The sequence below is a fragment of the Leptopilina boulardi genome, unplaced genomic scaffold (genome assembly GCF_019393585.1).
Source record: "Leptopilina boulardi isolate dan_hultmark-lab unplaced genomic scaffold, ZJU_Lbou_2.1 LbouV2_269, whole genome shotgun sequence".
NCBI classification, from domain to species: Eukaryota; Metazoa; Arthropoda; class Insecta; order Hymenoptera; family Figitidae; genus Leptopilina; species Leptopilina boulardi.
This window is the reverse complement of record NW_026137828.1, coordinates 535,523-552,303: the sequence shown is the minus strand read 5'-3', so window position 1 is coordinate 552,303 and position 16,781 is coordinate 535,523. Positions and strand designations below refer to the sequence as shown.

Sequence of the window (16,781 nt, the reverse complement as noted above, 5' to 3'; positions counted from 1 at the left end):
TGAGTCTTTTAAATCGGTAAACAGGAAAAGGTTTTATTGGGAGGCCTGTTCTATCCCTTTTTGCAAAAAGTGAAATGTGGTCAAAAAGATGTTGGGAATTTCCACATACATACTATTTTCACAAATTTTCTCTCTTTTTTCTATCCCCACTTCATTTTCAAAAATTTTCCTTTTTTCAACACCCTTTTAACCATTTTAGTTTTGCTTAAGCAACGTTTAAGTGTACAGTGACAGAAAAGTGCTCTTAAAAATAATTTTCCATCATGTCAAAAAGTGAAAAAATAATTTTTAAAAGTTTTTTCCTTGACGAAAAAAATAAGGAAAGAGTGGAAACTGATGATGAAATTATGTGTAACGTAATAATAGACGGTATGTAATTATATTAAAATAAAAAAATTAATTCTTATTTATATGAATGAATGATATATGAATATTTATATGATTATTAATAACAACAATAATAATAATTATTATTATTAATACTATTATAAGTATTATTATTGTTATTATTTTTATAACATTAATAATAATGATAAAAGAATACTGATGATAATAATAACAATAATAATAATTACTATTCTTAATATTATTATTGTTATTATTCTTATATTATTATTATTGTAACATTAATAATAATAACAACAATAATAATTATTATTATTAATATTATGTGAATGTATATATAACAACAATAATTATTATTATTAATACTATTATAAGTATTATTATTATTACATTAATAATAATGATAAAAGAATACTGATGATAATAATAACAATAATAATAATTACTATTCTTAATATTATTATTGTTATTATTCTTATATTATTATTATTATTATTGTAACATTAATAATAATAACAACAATAATAATTATTATTATTAATATTATGTGAATGTATATATAACGTGAATTCAATCCAAAGAGATATACATGGAGAGAAATAATAAAAAAAAATATATAACGTGAATCCTTCTGTAAATATTTATTATTATTAATTATTTAAACATTTGTAAATAAAAATTATTATATACATTATATATTTGAAAGTTTTTAGAAAATAAATAAATAGCCGAAAACAGTATAATAAATGTTATTTATTTTTTACAATTTTTAGCTGAAATGTAAATAATAATTTTTTATTTATAAATATTATAATAAATGAATTAGAATGAATAAATATTTACAAAAAGGATTCAATTTAATTGGAACATAGAGTAAACTTATTGCTTTTATAGGACAACATTGCGTTATGAATTTATCTAAACGCATTTTGGAATCTTGTGGGATTTTGACGCAATTACCGCAAGACAATCTTTCACCAGAAATATTAGATAAATGTGAAAATGTTGAGGTAAGTACTATGAGTATCAAAATTACATTTTTATAATTGATATTTTATCAAAAAAAAATTCGTTTATTAAGTGTTTTATTTTAAACATTATATTTACAGCAGAACAATATCACGGAAAGTAATAGCAGCTCTCAATGTTTAAATGAATGGAGCCAAGTAAATACAGCTTTTCTTCTTGACAAATACGCAGAATATTTGCCAGAAGTTGGTCCGATGAAAAAATTCAAAACTAAAGTTCATCTTTTTAAACAAGTGGCACATGAATTAAACGAAAAATTTTCATCAGAATTTACAGGAATTCAATGTTGTTCCAGAATGAAAACAATTTTGAAGAGAAAAAATTTTGCAAACAAAAGCAACAAAACTTCTGGCAATACCAGAACAAAAATTGAATACCAAGAGGAATTGGCAAAAGTTGCTGCTATTGATGATAGTTACGACCCTGAAATAAAAATTGGCGTAGGGCGTATGGAAGTAACAGAGAAACCATGTCTGAGTAAGTATATATATATATATATATATATATATAAATTTTACATTTGCAACTTTTACTAATATATTTGTAATTGTTTTTTTTAGACATTTTAAAGAGCAGAAAAAGAAAACAGGTAGAAGACCAATTGCAGTGGAAAATTCACGAAGCCAAAATGGCAAAATTTCAAGAAATTATTGAAATGAAAGAAGCTGCAAAACAAAAAAGGCATGAGGAAAAAATGGCACTTTTAAAGCAACTATTCGAAGGAAGGAGTAACCATCAGCAAGCATCAGAAAATTGATTTTTTTATTCATTATAGTTATATTGAAAATTAAATTTCTATACATTTTTATTAAAAAATTATTTTTATATATTATGATAATGATAGTATATATATTGAAATACTATAAAGTAGTTTTTATATAATATATTTATTTCTTAAAATTTTATATAAACAATTTAAATGTATTATATAAACGTATAACGTAAAAAAATATACAAAATTTTTTACCTAATGTTTGAAAATTTGTAACACATTTCATCCCTTTTAATTTCTCCCAATGTTTTTTCGTGATTTTCATTAATATTTTCATTCGCATCAGGAGTATACTCATTATCATCATTGTCGCCTTCTATATAATCATCCCACTCATCTTCATTTAAAATACATAAATTATGTAATACGCAGCAAGCCATTATAAATTGGGACATTTTTTTGACAGTTAAAAAATCTAGTTTTTGTAATTGTCGGAATCGTACTTTTAATAACCCAAAAACATTTTCAATTTTTACTCTACTCTGCGACAATTTTTTATTAAAATGTTTTTGTTCCTGTGACATATTCCCGTAATCACGATAAGGCACTAACAACCATTTCCTTATCCCATATGCAGCATCGCCTATTAAATGCCACTTTTCACCACAAATTGCAACAATTTCATCATAAATAAAGGACATTTTAAAAAGAGTGGAGTCGTGAACTTTGCCAGATATTCCAGTGAAAACATCTATAAATTTTTTTTCTGCGTCACAAATTCCTTGTAAACTTAACGCCGTTTGATCATGTCGGTTGACGTAAGTACTTTTTACTTTGTCTGCTGGGGTTCTTATTGGGATGTAACTGCCATCTATGGCACCAATAATTCCAGGAAAACCTGCAATCTTAAAAAATAAAATTACTTAATAAATTAAACGTACATTTTTAGTTCCATTAATTGTCATATTCTAATACGCGAATAGTTTTTTAAAATAAATAATTAATTAATAATACTGATATACTTACTTCTTCAAACTTTTCGGCAACTGCTGTTTTTTCTTCTTCACTTCTTGGAAATTTAATTATTTGAGGTGCAATGTCAATTAAAAAATTCATAACATTATTTATTTTAGCATGGCATGTTGACTCTGCAACATCAAACCTTGCAGCAACATCTCGAATTACACATTTGTTTCCCGCAAACCTGCATATATTAAGAAAAATAATTAATTTTTTATAAACAACTACAAAAAAAACTAGCCTTACGTTTCTATATCTATACAGAGAAAATATTTATTATATACTTATGTACATAAAACTTACCACAAAAACTGCAAAATTTGTGACTCGGTTGAGGTACATGGTAAACCATGATTATTTGAACTAATAAAATTAGAGTTCTCATACATTTCCTGAAGTTTAAGAAACATCTCTCTTGATACTCTAAAATTTCTTTTAAACTGAAATTTATTATAATAAATGAGAACCCAAAAATAGCATAACTTATATATATTATATATATACCTGAGTGACACATAAATACTAACCTCTATATTATCATATTCTTCTAACACTATTCTGACATAACCTTTAATTTTAGGACAATCTCTTTTTTCTATAAGAAATTCATTCATAACTTCAAAAAATTCATTATCACTATCATCACTAGAACTTTCTAAAAGTTCAAAAGCTAAAGTCAAAGTTTCTGCTTCAATTTCCATTTTAAAATTCAAAATATGACATGCGCAGTAAGATATTTAAAAAATTATTGCTGTCGCTCCGTCGAAAAAGATGGAGCAAGATTTCTTGCTCTAGATTGACTCCGGGGTGGATTTATGTTACAAACCGAATACGTTTTTTGCCCTGTCGTGGAGCAGGATTTGTATCTCGAATACGCAAAATGCTCTGTGACGTAGCGGAGCGTGTTACACGAACACGTGTTCTGCCTGCTCTCGGAGCGGTGTTGTCAAGTCGAATACGCTACACGATATGCTCCGGGGCAGAGTTGCCAACCCGAACACATGGTTCTGAGTTGGAGCACTCTTGGAGCAGTTTAGAGCACATAACCGAATGTGCTATCAGGATATAAACTTTGGGAAACATTGTAAAATGATTATAATTTTTTTCAGTTAGTTAAAATGATTCTTTGGTTGTAGAAGATTTGTCGATTAGTTCTTAATTGGTAAAAAAATGACATCTGTATATTACAAAAAGACTATCTCTTTTAAAAATTATGATACTAATTCACATTAATTAAATCTTAAATTTATAGTAACAGATAATGTAATATTGAGAGAAAGAATATATAATTGAGGGAAGGAAGTGGAGATAAATAATACAATACGATAATGGTTATTATAATCCGAAATATGCAATGGGTTCATGCAAAATTCGTATTTGCATAGATTAACATCATGTGATTGTTAGGTCCACAATGTTAATTTTTTCGACCACTTTACTCGTAAAATACTCAATGGTTTGAGCTGGAAACTTACACTTTCATGCGTATCTTCCTTAAAAGAAACTTTGGTTTTTTAACTGGGAGTAATTATTTTTTTTGTAAATATAGTAAGTAAGTTTATTTATTTTTTGCTAATTCAAGGAACTATAAAATAGAATGATAGTACTATCTCTTTGACCATTTAAGTATATTTATATTGATGGTGTTTATTTTATTGTTTAAACTCTCAAAATCCAATTGGTGCGGTGCCATAATTCCGAGTGGCGCTTTAAATGTGATTTTCTCATTGAAGCTCTGTATAAAAATTGCATCGACTTTGACCTACCCTTAAGTTTAAATTACTCTAGTAAATTTAGTTGCTGTATATATATATATATATATATTTAAAAGCAATTTTGAATTTTTGCTTTAATATAGACATCTCAAGATAAGTATCCCAAATATGTAAAAAGAATTTTTCAGAAAACCTTGCTAAAGCTGTAAGAGATGAGGAAGAAAAACAAATATAAATATATGGATATATAAAATACAAGATTCGAGATCAGAGATTTCATCAAGCAGTCACGAACCCTAGGGTATAGGCACAGGTGGTGTCTGTGGTTCGAGATATCATTTACCTTTAGGCCTGGCATTTTAGTGGATTCACAAGGGAAATGGTGCACACCTGCATCTCGAAAATCGCGCAAGTAAAACTGTTCACATATGCATTTGTAACGGCCTCTGGACATTCGATATACTGCGGACTCTGAACACCTAGGGACTAATACTAGATGTGTCCAATGGTACAAGAGAGAAAAGAGAGAGAGTGAATGTGTACGTGGTTTTATCGATTCGTTAATTTGGAACGTTTCCCGTCGACAGAGCAGAATAATTTACCGTCGACGAGAGTTTCACTATACTGCTGCCATTCGATATAAATAATGACAGTTGAACTTTATGCCGTCTGTCGGCACAGACTTTATGTATGCATGTCTTTTAAATAAAAAGCAGTTCAACCTCGAGAATACAAGCAAGCTCGAGATACGTTTCAGTTTATTTACTGCACAACATTCGACATTAAACTTGTTGTTTTACGATCATTACATTCATCCTCTGACATGATTTATCTGCCAAGTTGTAAATGTGATAAGAAGAGATGTTTCTCCTCCCCCTTCACCTCGTCCTCCAGCACAAGAGTAAGAAGAAATGTAAACAATATCACTACACGATAAATCTATATTATGTATTTAAAAAATATTAATTTTAACTACAGTAAAATATTATTTATAATTTTATATTACCTAATAAATAAAAGAATAAATCTGTAATTAAAATGAGATTTTGAGTCTGTTGTATAAATTGTGACATTACTTTTTGTACACATTATCATGAACATCACAAATTACTAAATCAACTGTACCTTGTTTGTCTAATTGCTAGTCAACCAAAAGTGGAAGCTCGTTGGAGATGACACAAACTTTGCTGACAACGCCGGACGTTATTTGACTGATAGAATTTCTCTACTGTAAGTGGAATTCATTCAAATTTTAATCTTGTTGTAGCCAAATTTATGGTTTTTGTTAATAATTCATGGAGAATTGATTTCCAATGATGTTTCAAACTTCTTTTCAAAATTGGACGATACTGTTTGGCGTATCTGATATTGATGCATTCCCTATGATACGAATAGAGAACGTCTTTGCTACTTGTATACAAAATGGAAAGGTCAAAAACAAATGACTGTAAATTCAACAATTAAGTATGATAATACTTAATGATAATACTGTCGACTTCAACGTCGCCTTGGCGATGTATAAAGCTTAAAGCAGTTCCGCCAATGGAGTTAAAGTCTCAAAAAGGGTGTGATTTTTAGTGGGTCGGCCTGAACAAGGGCGGTCATCCCCACATAACCTGAGAGTACGAGCTCCAGGTATCTGACATGGAAGTAGGTCTCCAGGGTTATGCAGATTTTCCACTTCCTTCGTAAAATAAAAAAAAATTAAACGCAAGAACTCATGCGTTCCGTGTGAATCAGAAAATTGAGAATGCGTCCCAAAAGCCGACCAGTTCAGCAGTGATGTCTCAAATGGTAATAGTAAAGGACGGTGACATGTGTTCTGCTTGCAAATATTGTTGTATGAGGAGGTTTGCTTAAGAGTTTTTCATCATCAACCTCGCTGCTGCCAAAAGCAACCCGGTATAGCATGTGTCAATATACATCCAAAAGGCCAAACGAGTACAGCGGTGATGTCCTAAATGGTAAAGGATAGTTGCTTCGGCACATGTGCTGCTTGTGTCTTGACCTGGAGTAGTGTTCAGAGTTCTTCGGAATTTTCGCTACTCCCAGTTAGTCATGACATGTCGGTGGTGCATGCAGTCGTAAATAATCGGTAACCTGTCGCTGATATAGCCTCCGGTTCCCTGGATACTCGTACCTAAGTTTAATGGTACTACGGGAAGGCGCCTAGAGACCCATAGGTGTCCGCCAGGCGTTGGGCAAGGATTCGTGGTGGCAGTGGTTACAGCCTACATCGCTAAGCCTAGAGTCGTTCGTTCTCATCGGTGTTTGAAGTTGCACTAACTCAACTTGAGTGGCAAACCTGTAGAGTTACCAGGGATTGGAAAGGTTCCGTCTCTAACCAAAAGGGTCATTGTGACTTAAGCAGGTCGCATTGCTAATTGGATATACCTGTATAGGTAGGTCCTGTTCGTTAAATCTTAAAGGCGATGTCGATTTTATCAGGATTCCTATCAGACTAAAAACGGTATCATGGAGATTTAACTCAATCCGGATTGCTGGGTTTGACTCGTGGTTGTAGTATTTAATAACCCACATTACTAAGGGCTAGAGGCTGATGGGAGAGGGCGTTTTTCTTGGGTGTATAAGCGATATTGGAGTTGTTTCTCTTTCTAGGTTTCTACTCGGGCATAGGTTCTTCGACGCTTAAGTTGACCGAGCCTCGCGACTATGGGGTCCGTGTAGGTATACCTGTATAGGGAGGTCTCGCACGTTAAACTGGAAAGGCTATGTTGTCTCCAACACTCCTCGTCTCTGGATAATTAAGTGTTGGACCTCTGGCACTTAAAACTTAAAACGCGATGTCGACTTCAACAGTTATCATAATTAACCAAAAACTGGAACAAGTTGTATGATTATTCGTAACTAGCTGTAACTAGAGCCGACCGTAGGATTCTTTCAATCACTGGTGTCAGTCTCGTTCTTGGTTTAATAACTCGTAACTAAAATCCCTTTTAGTGCGCTCATCAGTCATCTACTCGAATATTTCAACAGCTAAAAGTATATCTAAATCTCAACTTCCATCGTGCTCATCCGTCGTGTCTGTCAGAAATTTTTCGATGTTGAAGGTTTGTTCGTAACAACAAAAAGAAAACGATATTTGTGTTTAATTATTTATCATTTCAGCCGTCAACTGATGTCGGAAATTCTCTTGAAATAATTTGATTAACGTGTTGGAAATGAGTTCCTGGAAATTCTCGTGCTCGTCCTTGGTTCTCGCATTCTCGTTGACTCATCTAATTTAACATTAGTTATGAATTTAAGTAGTTTCTGAATTTTGATACTCTCTCTTACCTTGGGAACTTTATTCCGTTCAACATGTTCAAGAATCGAGGGTCTCGCTACAGGTTAATCTGGCCATACGCTTAGTTCTAGAGTTTGTGTTAAGTAATTCTAATTTATTGTATGTGATATAATTTAACTGATTAAAGTAAATTTGGAAATCTTAAGTAAAATCTAATTTTCAGTTAAACTCAAGTTGTTACATGTTTTATAGAATTTATAATTGACAGAATATTATTAATTTATCTTATTTTTCTTGGTTTTCTTTTTGATTTAAATGTTGGCGATAGTAAGTTTAGTGTTTAATCTATCTATCTTTTAATATCTTTCTCACTCCACGACCTGCACAACTTAGTGACACCAACTCGTACAAAGTATATATTGTATAGATTAAAACGCTCTTTTCTATTCGATCTCAGTTAAGTCTATTAGATATGGTGGATAAAAATACGTAAATAAATTTCAATACTTTATTTGAATTTATAATATATTTTACAACTATTGTCATTATTATTCGTTTTCACATAGACTATATTATTAGTAATTCATTTAATATTCTAAATATAACATTATATTTAGATTTACACAAATCCAAAACACAAAACTATTGATAATGGCGTTAAGTAAAAATAAATGTTGAACTAAAGTGACTATTAAATAAAAAAATTATAATTAAATATCTAATTAAAAAACTATTAAAATAAATTATATATTTATAGTAGATTAATTATTGCCAAAATAAATAAATTCAACATGATTAATTGTAATGATTTGTTTTGTAAGACTCCATGTTTACATAAATCTCGTTATTATTGAATTTAATTGAAAAGATTTAATTTATAGAAATATTATTATTCAGCAAGATGTAACTTCTATAAGTGTAGAAGTTATATAAGCAACGCAGTAATTATATAATTAAATGTTCACGTAACTTATGTCTTTAACAATTAACGTAATTATGCAAACTTGGATAAATTGATTAGTTAACGTATCCTCAGATATCAATGGCGTAGTAACTAAAAGAAGAATTAAATTTCTACAAAAAGAAAAAATATAAATTTTGTATTTTGAATAAAATTTATATAAAATAAAACTTAAATAGATCAAATTATAAAACTTTTATTAAAGTGAATAAAAGATGGACGTATGTAATTATTCTCAAAAAATATTTGAAAATTTTTAAATATTTTCTCTTTATATAATTAATTTTTTTCTTACGCCTCTGTTTTTTTACATTTTCATATTTTTTTAAAAATCGATGAAAATTACAATTTTCGGTCGATTTTCAATGTCATCAATTTTAATCTTGATAATTTATTCAAGATTCACGTTAATGATAGAATGGCAAACATTTTATATAAAAGTTAGCTTATTGCAAATAGTTATTAGTTTCTGTTAAATCTTTGGAAATAAAACAGGTATGTAGAAAAAGCAAAGAGCTTGCTTTTGACGTTTACTTATAATATTAATTAATTAAATTTATAAGGAATTCAAAAATTCAAAATAGGGAGAAATCCTTTTAAAATTAATAAATTTAATTTTAGTTTTCAGAATAAACTAAACCATGGGCAAGATTGCAGTTTGCGTGACACTCGCTGTGATGTGCCTTACCCTTATTTCTGCAGAATTGGTAAGATAATTAAAAATTTTTTTTTTAAATATAGAGCCAGACGAATAACTATAAATGATTATCTTCTTATTATGAGTCGAAATTTCTAACCTGGTCCACTCAAAATCAATTTAATTATTTTTACGAATTCTTTTACATAATTTTGAAAAAAAATAAAATGAAAATATTTCTAAATAAGTGTAATAAATTTTCAATTAGTTCTAAACTGTTGAAGCCTCAAGCAACTTTTTAATTAATTTTCTAATATAATACTCTATTTTTACTTGATAAAAGTAAATGATATTTAGTATACACGTTGAAAAATACTACCGCTATTAATGACTGTGGAAATTTAAAAAAATTGATATTCTTTATGCAAAACACATTGTTTATTTAACAAACAAACTTTTTTATAACTTTTTGTATAAGTAGAAGAGAAAGTAATTTGTATTCTCTAAAGATAAATTTAATTACATTTCTTATATCTTTATTATATTACTATTTAAGAATATTCTTATTCGAAATTTATGACTGTATATTTTTACCGTGATCTGCTTTGTATACCAATATACCTGCTTTAGCTTGTTATGTTCGTTAGTTGAATTTCCGACTTCTTAATACTCGATTAATCTAAGAATTCAGATTTTCATTGTCAATGCAAAATTACACTGTCTCGAGATTTGGTGCAGATTCCTGTATGCAATCGACTAGTGATAAATTGAATTAATCGACTAATGATCATCTTCTGGTTAAGATAAAAAATAACTCAATTGAAATTGTATGAAATTTTGAAAACTGTATAAATCGTGCAATAGAAATTGTGCGAAATAAATTACATATTGTTATTTTGTGGTTTTAGGACAGAGAGCTTACACCCCCACGTCCAGAGCCTGAAACTGATGAAGTTAAACCAGCAGTCGTTTTATTAAGAGCAGTTCGTGCTCTTCAGGAAGCAGCAGAGAAAATTGATGAAGAATATGCAGTTCCAGTTGCTAAAGCAAGAGCTTTACGGTCCATTCCAGTTGCTCCTGCAGAATCCAAGGTTCAATATGCTAATTTAAGAGCTATACGATCTGTTTTAGCTGATGCTCCAGCAAGAGTTGGAGCTGCTCCAATTGCTCTAGCAAGAGCTGTTCGTTCGATTCCGCTTGCAGCTCCTGTAAAAGTTGCAGAAGCTGTTTTGGCAGCTGCTCCAATTGCTCCAGCAAGAGCTGTACGTTCAGTTCCAATTATTTCTGATGTAATTCCAGCAATAGCTCCAGCAGTAGCCGAAGCTCCACTTGCTCTAGCAAGAGCTGTACGTTCAGTTCCAATTATTCCTGATGTAATTCCAGCAATAGCTCCAGCAGTAGCCGAAGCCCCACTTGCTCTAGCAAGAGCTGTACGTTCAGTTCCAATTATTTCTGATGTAATTCCAGCAATAGCTCCAGCAGTAGCCGAAGCTCCACTTGCTCTAGCAAGAGCTGTACGTTCAGTTCCAATTATTCCTGATGTAATTCCAGCAATAGCTCCAGCAATAGCCGAAGCTCCACTTGCTCTAGCAAGAGCTGTACGTTCAGCTCCAATTATTTCTGATGTAATTCCAGCAATAGCTCCAGCAGTAGCCGAAGCTCCAATTGCCCCAGCAAGAGCTGTGCGATCTGTTTACGCAGATGGTCCTACATGGCCGGAGCGCCTCTAAAAAATGCAGAATCTATTTTGGCAGCTGCTCTAATTGTTCCAGCAAGAGCTGTACATTCAATACCTTCTGCAGATGTCGCAGCTCCAATTGCTCCAATTAGAATTATTGTTTAAACAAGCTGTCTTTAATTTAAAATGTTATATGTTAAAAAAACTTCTATAAATCGAAGAAATTTATTCTACTTTTTTTAAATTAAACTATTTTTTCCTGCATGATTTGATAATAAAGAAAATTTTTATACAAATATAAGTGTTTTATATGCCCCTTCTAGTTACTTGTAAAATAAATAAAATCAGCAAAAAAACATCTAAAAAGCTGTACGTTTCTAGATATAACAGGAACTCCTTAACTTAAAAAATTAATATGAAATTGTAATGAACCCTTCTACATTCATTAATTAACAAAAAGTTCATTGAACTTAGATAAAGTTTACTTTAAATTTTTCTCTAAATCATTGCAACACAACCAACTCTGTTGCAATGTTTTAGGAATGGGCCCTTGCTCAGGAAATTCGCTGAATGCGAATGAATACTACTATTTCAACATCCAAGCAAAGGAGTAAATACTAACATTGACATTATATAAAAATCGCAAAAAGTACTATATATACAAAGCTATATATGAGGCAAAATTCCTGAAATGTCCGAACAAAAAATTGAAAGTTCTCGAATTTAATCCATACTTTTCTAAAGTGTTGTTATTGTTGGTGAAAGTCTAAAAATCAATTATTATTGAATTTAATAAAATAGTTTTTGAATTACAACGTTTTTAATTTTTGACTTTTGAAAAAAAAAATTTTTTGCAATGTACAATATTTATAAGTAGAATGCATAAAAGTTAACATATATATAATGATTTTTAAAGCTTTTTTGACGAGCTACACGCTGTTAATAAAATTTTTTTTTTTTAAATAACATTTGACCTTGAAATTCAAGGTCAAATTGTTAATTTACGTTTATCTCAAAATCGGATTTTTTAAAATTATTTTTAACTATCTCAATGGAAAGCTTGACTAATTTCCTACAAAACATGTAATTTTCAGAGTGGGATCTTTTAAAGTTTTTGAGATATTAATTAATTAATTAATTAATGTTTATAACAAATGAAATATTTTACAAACGAATAAAGTTACCGTAATTCTGAAGTTAGTAATTGAAAGTTAACGTAATTCCGCATCCAACGAGCCCTATATGAAGTATTTTGAATAAGTAGATTGTTAATAAACAATTAGTTAACATTGCAATTGTTTATTAACAATATACTTATCCAAAATACTTCATATAGGGCTCGTTGGATGCGGAATTAGCTTAACTTTCAATTGGTTAATTTAGATTTACGATAACTTTATTTGTTTGTAAGATATTTTATTTTTTATTGTTATTTAACTAAAATTGAACAAAAATACTTCATATAGGGCTTTTGGATGCTTGTTGTTAGTAAAAAATAAAATATCTTACAAACAAATAAAGTTATCGTAAATCTAAATTAACCAATTGAAAGTTAAGCTAATTCCGCATCCAACGAGCCCTATATGAAGTATTTTAGATAAGTATATTGTTAATAAACAATTGCAATGTTAACTAATTGTTTATTAACAATCTACTTATTCAAAATACTTCATATAGGGCTCGTTGGATGCGGAATTACGTTAACTTTCAATTACTAACTTCAGAATTACGGTAACTTTATTCGTTTGTAAAATATTTCATTTGTTATAAACATTAATTAATTAATTAATTAATATCTCAAAAACTTTAAAAGATCCCACTCTGAAAATTACATGTTTTGTAGGAAATTAGTCAAGCTTTCCATTGAGATAGTTAAAAATAATTTAAAAAAATCCGATTTTGAGATAAACGTAAATTAACAATTTGACCTTGAATTTCAAGGTCAAATGTTATTTAAAAAAAAAATTTTATTAACAGCGTGTAGCTCGTCAAAAAACCTTTAAAAATCATTATATATATGTTAACTTTTATGCATTCTACTTATAAATATTGTACATTGCAAAAAATTTTTTTTTTCAAAAGTCAAAAATTAAAAACGTTGTAATTCAAAAACTATTTTATTAAATTCAATAATAATTGATTTTTAGACTTTCACCAACAATAACAACACTTTAGAATAGTATGGATTAAATTCGAGAACTTTCAATTTTTTGTTCGGACATTTCAGGAATTTTGCCTCATATAGTAACCCAATTATTATTATTCTTATTAAAAGGGGAAATAAAAATTGTTATTATATAGATTCAAAATGGTAATATATTCTACGAATTATGATTGTTACTATATTAAATTCAAAAAAAAGGGAAGAATGTGAATACCATTATTATTATCAAATGAAATGATTGTCAAATTTAATCAAGGACTAATAATTAATTTAGCTCTACGCCTGTGAGATTCACAATATTGCGAAATAATTCGCTGAATAAGAGAAAAAAGAAAAAAAGGGGAAAAACTCACTTACTAAAATCCATTTTAAAATTATGGACATAGGTTAATTTCCATTCCTAATATTCCATAGAAATTTTTCCAAAATTATTATCGCAAAAATTGCAATATTAAATAAAAAATAAAAAGGCTGATTATTTCTACAATTTCAAAACAGAAAAAGGAATGTACCTTTTTCCAAAAGAAATTCCAAAAAGGATTTTCCAATAAAAAATAGGGAAAGAACCTAATTATTAAAACGGTCTCTTTTTTTTAAAAAAAAGATATATATTCTACAAAAATAAAAGGAGAAATAAGTTCAATGCCTTTAACAAATTGCAAGCTTGCATTTGTTTAATAAGTTGAACGACTTGTTGCGAAACTATAGACCCTTATTGCACCACAATTCCCCACCTGTGACAATTAACCAGTGTCCATAAAAACCAAATGAAACACATCAAAAATTGCAGTCTTCTAGTGTTTCAAACAGATTAACGTCGCGAGTTATTATTTCACGAATTAAAACTTGTGATCACGAATATTTGCTTAAACGGGACTGTCCGTCTCGACTTACAATTTGATAAATATAACTAAAGTTTCGATTATTTTCTTTAAAACGGCAACAAACGGCAAGTAGTAAAGATAAAAATAATAATGGAGTGAATTATTCACAAGCGTAGAGTTATTGTTTATTTTCTTGTATTAAAACCGCGAAAATTAATTAATTAGTTATTAAATTTTTCAATTGGTTCAGGACGTTAAAGACAATAAAAAAAAGAACACAAATTATTATTATATTTCGGTTGATTGGGAATCATTCCATACAATAATAATGATGCAATAATTTTAATCTACTTCACCGAGAGTGAAAAAACAACACTTTATATTTGTCGCCCGCTTCTATTCAGAGATTGGAGCGGTAGAATTCCTATAAGAGAAATATGTATAAGAATTTATAATATTTGTATCGTTCCAACCAGTGTATATTATTAATTCATTTTTCACTTCATTGAAAAAAATTGTTGTGTATCATTCTCATCCTTAAAATAAAGAAAACAGATGTAAAAGAATTGAACAAATTTAATTAATCGTATTTACACCATAACTCGGCTACCTAATTCTTTGTAATTCGATCTTTTAAATTCGCTATTTGAACCGGAGAGATTTAAATTTTAGCAATAATGACACAAGTAAATTTTTAAAAATCAAAAATTAAATAAATCTAATTTTCAAAACGCAACAAAATATACAAAATTTCTATAATATTTATAAAAATTAAAGTTTCCTTCAAAAAAATAAAAAACTACTCAACTTTCTCGATGTCTCCCCACTGATTATTCATTTTAGTGACAAAATATGTCAGAAAAACATTATTCGAGTAAGAAATATAAAAATTAAAAAAAGTCCTTTTTCTGCAATATATTACTATATTTTGCTTCAATTAAAACTTGAACATAACCTGATTAAATACGCTCAGAGTTTGATTGAACTAATACGTCATCGTTTTACTTAATTTGTCATCTCATGTTTTTTTTTCATTTTCATAAATAGAAAATAATAAACTATCTGAAGGGGAGAAAAAAGTGAATCAGCAAATAATTTTTAATTAAAAAAAAACTTTAAAAGTCCTTCTTTAATCTATCTTTTTGTGAATAAAAAAGAAAAAGTTCAAATTAATGTATATCTATTAGATTTACTTAGTTAAAAAACAAGAAAATCCGGAACGAAAAAAAAACAATATCAGAGGCTATAAATTACATCACTTCTCTTCTTGTACATAATAATTTGTGATTACAGAAAAAGTACGGGATCATTTTCTTGTATTTCTTCATTAGCTACGTTCGTGAGAGTAAGGTAATTAATTGAGTAGCTCACTCAGTGCACTTACCCTGGGGCAAACAAAAGACACGAGAAAACGTTGAGCTACTCTCCAGCTGTCTGGTGCTTTTACAAATCCTTTATTTCAAAAAATCTCATTCCCCAGCTCAATGTGATATCTTTTTTTTTACACGGGAAAGAATTTTCAGTGAACAATTTAAAATAAAAATTGTACAAAATGGTAAATTATGTATATAACAAAGATTTATGAAAATTATTCTATCAATAAAAGGTAATTAATTATTTTAATTTAACAATCAATTATAGAAATATATATTTGTGTTTGTAAGAAGAAAGGTTTGCTGCACAAACATAAATTTGTTGACAACAGTGCTTTCTGGCTATTTATTTGTTAAAAAAAGTAAAAAAAAAATATAGTTGTCCCAAAGGAATCTTTGTAGAATTTATTTTATTTTGAAACAAGAATGTGTACACACAAGGTGTGTATGATATATAAAAGTAATTTGTTAAAATAATTATTATAAACAACATATGGAAATTGAAAGAAAATCCATTATATTTGCTTTAAAAGTATTTTTCTGAAATACTCAAAAAGGAAGAAACAAAAAAATTAGAATTTTCTTCAAACTTGCTTGAGAGGAATATATCAGGATCAAAGGAAAAGAGGTGTTGAAATTCGACGTGTATTGAAGTTAAAGGCTGAATGGCAGCAAAAGATTTGGAAGAAAAGAGGTGAGTTTGCTCGAGGGTCTCTCTCTTTTTTTTGTCAGCAGAACAAGATACTATTGATCCCCGACCCTTTTTCTCTGCAGATTTTCCAAGAGGTACGAGTGAGTTCAGCGTATAAGTATCTCTGGTCTGTGTGTCGTCTGCTTGCTAAAAATCGTCCTATCCTATATAGATATGTAAGATGGTGCAAAAAACGACCTAAAGAAAAGGCCAAAAGGCGTCGAGAGCACTGTTCTTTTTGCCAACTTGCCACTTTTTTTATTCTCTAAATATCCTTGCATGATTGTTCCTATTAATGTTAAGTTTTTTTTGTAACTTTGCATTATCACTTTAAATTAAACATATTTACATTTTTTTTATTACTCTCACTTATTAGCTTTCATGT

The 16,781-nt window shown here is 29.2% G+C and overlaps 3 protein-coding genes across 3 annotated transcripts; 2 read left to right on the top strand and 1 right to left on the bottom strand.

Annotated features, from left to right (window-relative positions):
• The first annotated feature begins 1,253 nt into the window (after positions 1-1,253).
• Positions 1,254-2,131, top strand: LOC127281459 (uncharacterized). The gene is made up of 3 exons (XM_051305177.1): positions 1,254-1,355; positions 1,455-1,851; positions 1,935-2,131. Exons 1-3 carry the CDS (start codon positions 1,254-1,256, stop codon positions 2,129-2,131), a joined length of 696 nt encoding a protein of 231 aa, XP_051161134.1.
• Positions 2,132-2,273: 142 nt separating this feature from the next.
• Positions 2,274-4,161, bottom strand: LOC127281450 (putative nuclease HARBI1). The gene is made up of 4 exons (XM_051305168.1): positions 3,634-4,161; positions 3,410-3,546; positions 3,113-3,290; positions 2,274-2,991 (listed from the first exon to the last, which is right to left on the bottom strand). Exons 1-4 carry the CDS (start codon positions 3,805-3,807, stop codon positions 2,338-2,340), a joined length of 1,143 nt encoding a protein of 380 aa, XP_051161125.1. The 5' UTR covers positions 3,808-4,161; the 3' UTR covers positions 2,274-2,337.
• A 5,264-nt stretch (positions 4,162-9,425) lies between these two features.
• On the top strand, positions 9,426-11,645 carry LOC127281449 (cuticle protein 16.5-like). Its single transcript, XM_051305167.1, has 3 exons — positions 9,426-9,524; positions 9,651-9,736; positions 10,575-11,645. The coding sequence occupies exons 2-3, from the start codon at positions 9,671-9,673 to the stop codon at positions 11,394-11,396; spliced, it is 888 nt and encodes a 295-aa protein (XP_051161124.1). The 5' UTR covers positions 9,426-9,524; positions 9,651-9,670; the 3' UTR covers positions 11,397-11,645.
• Positions 11,646-16,781: the final 5,136 nt, after the last annotated feature.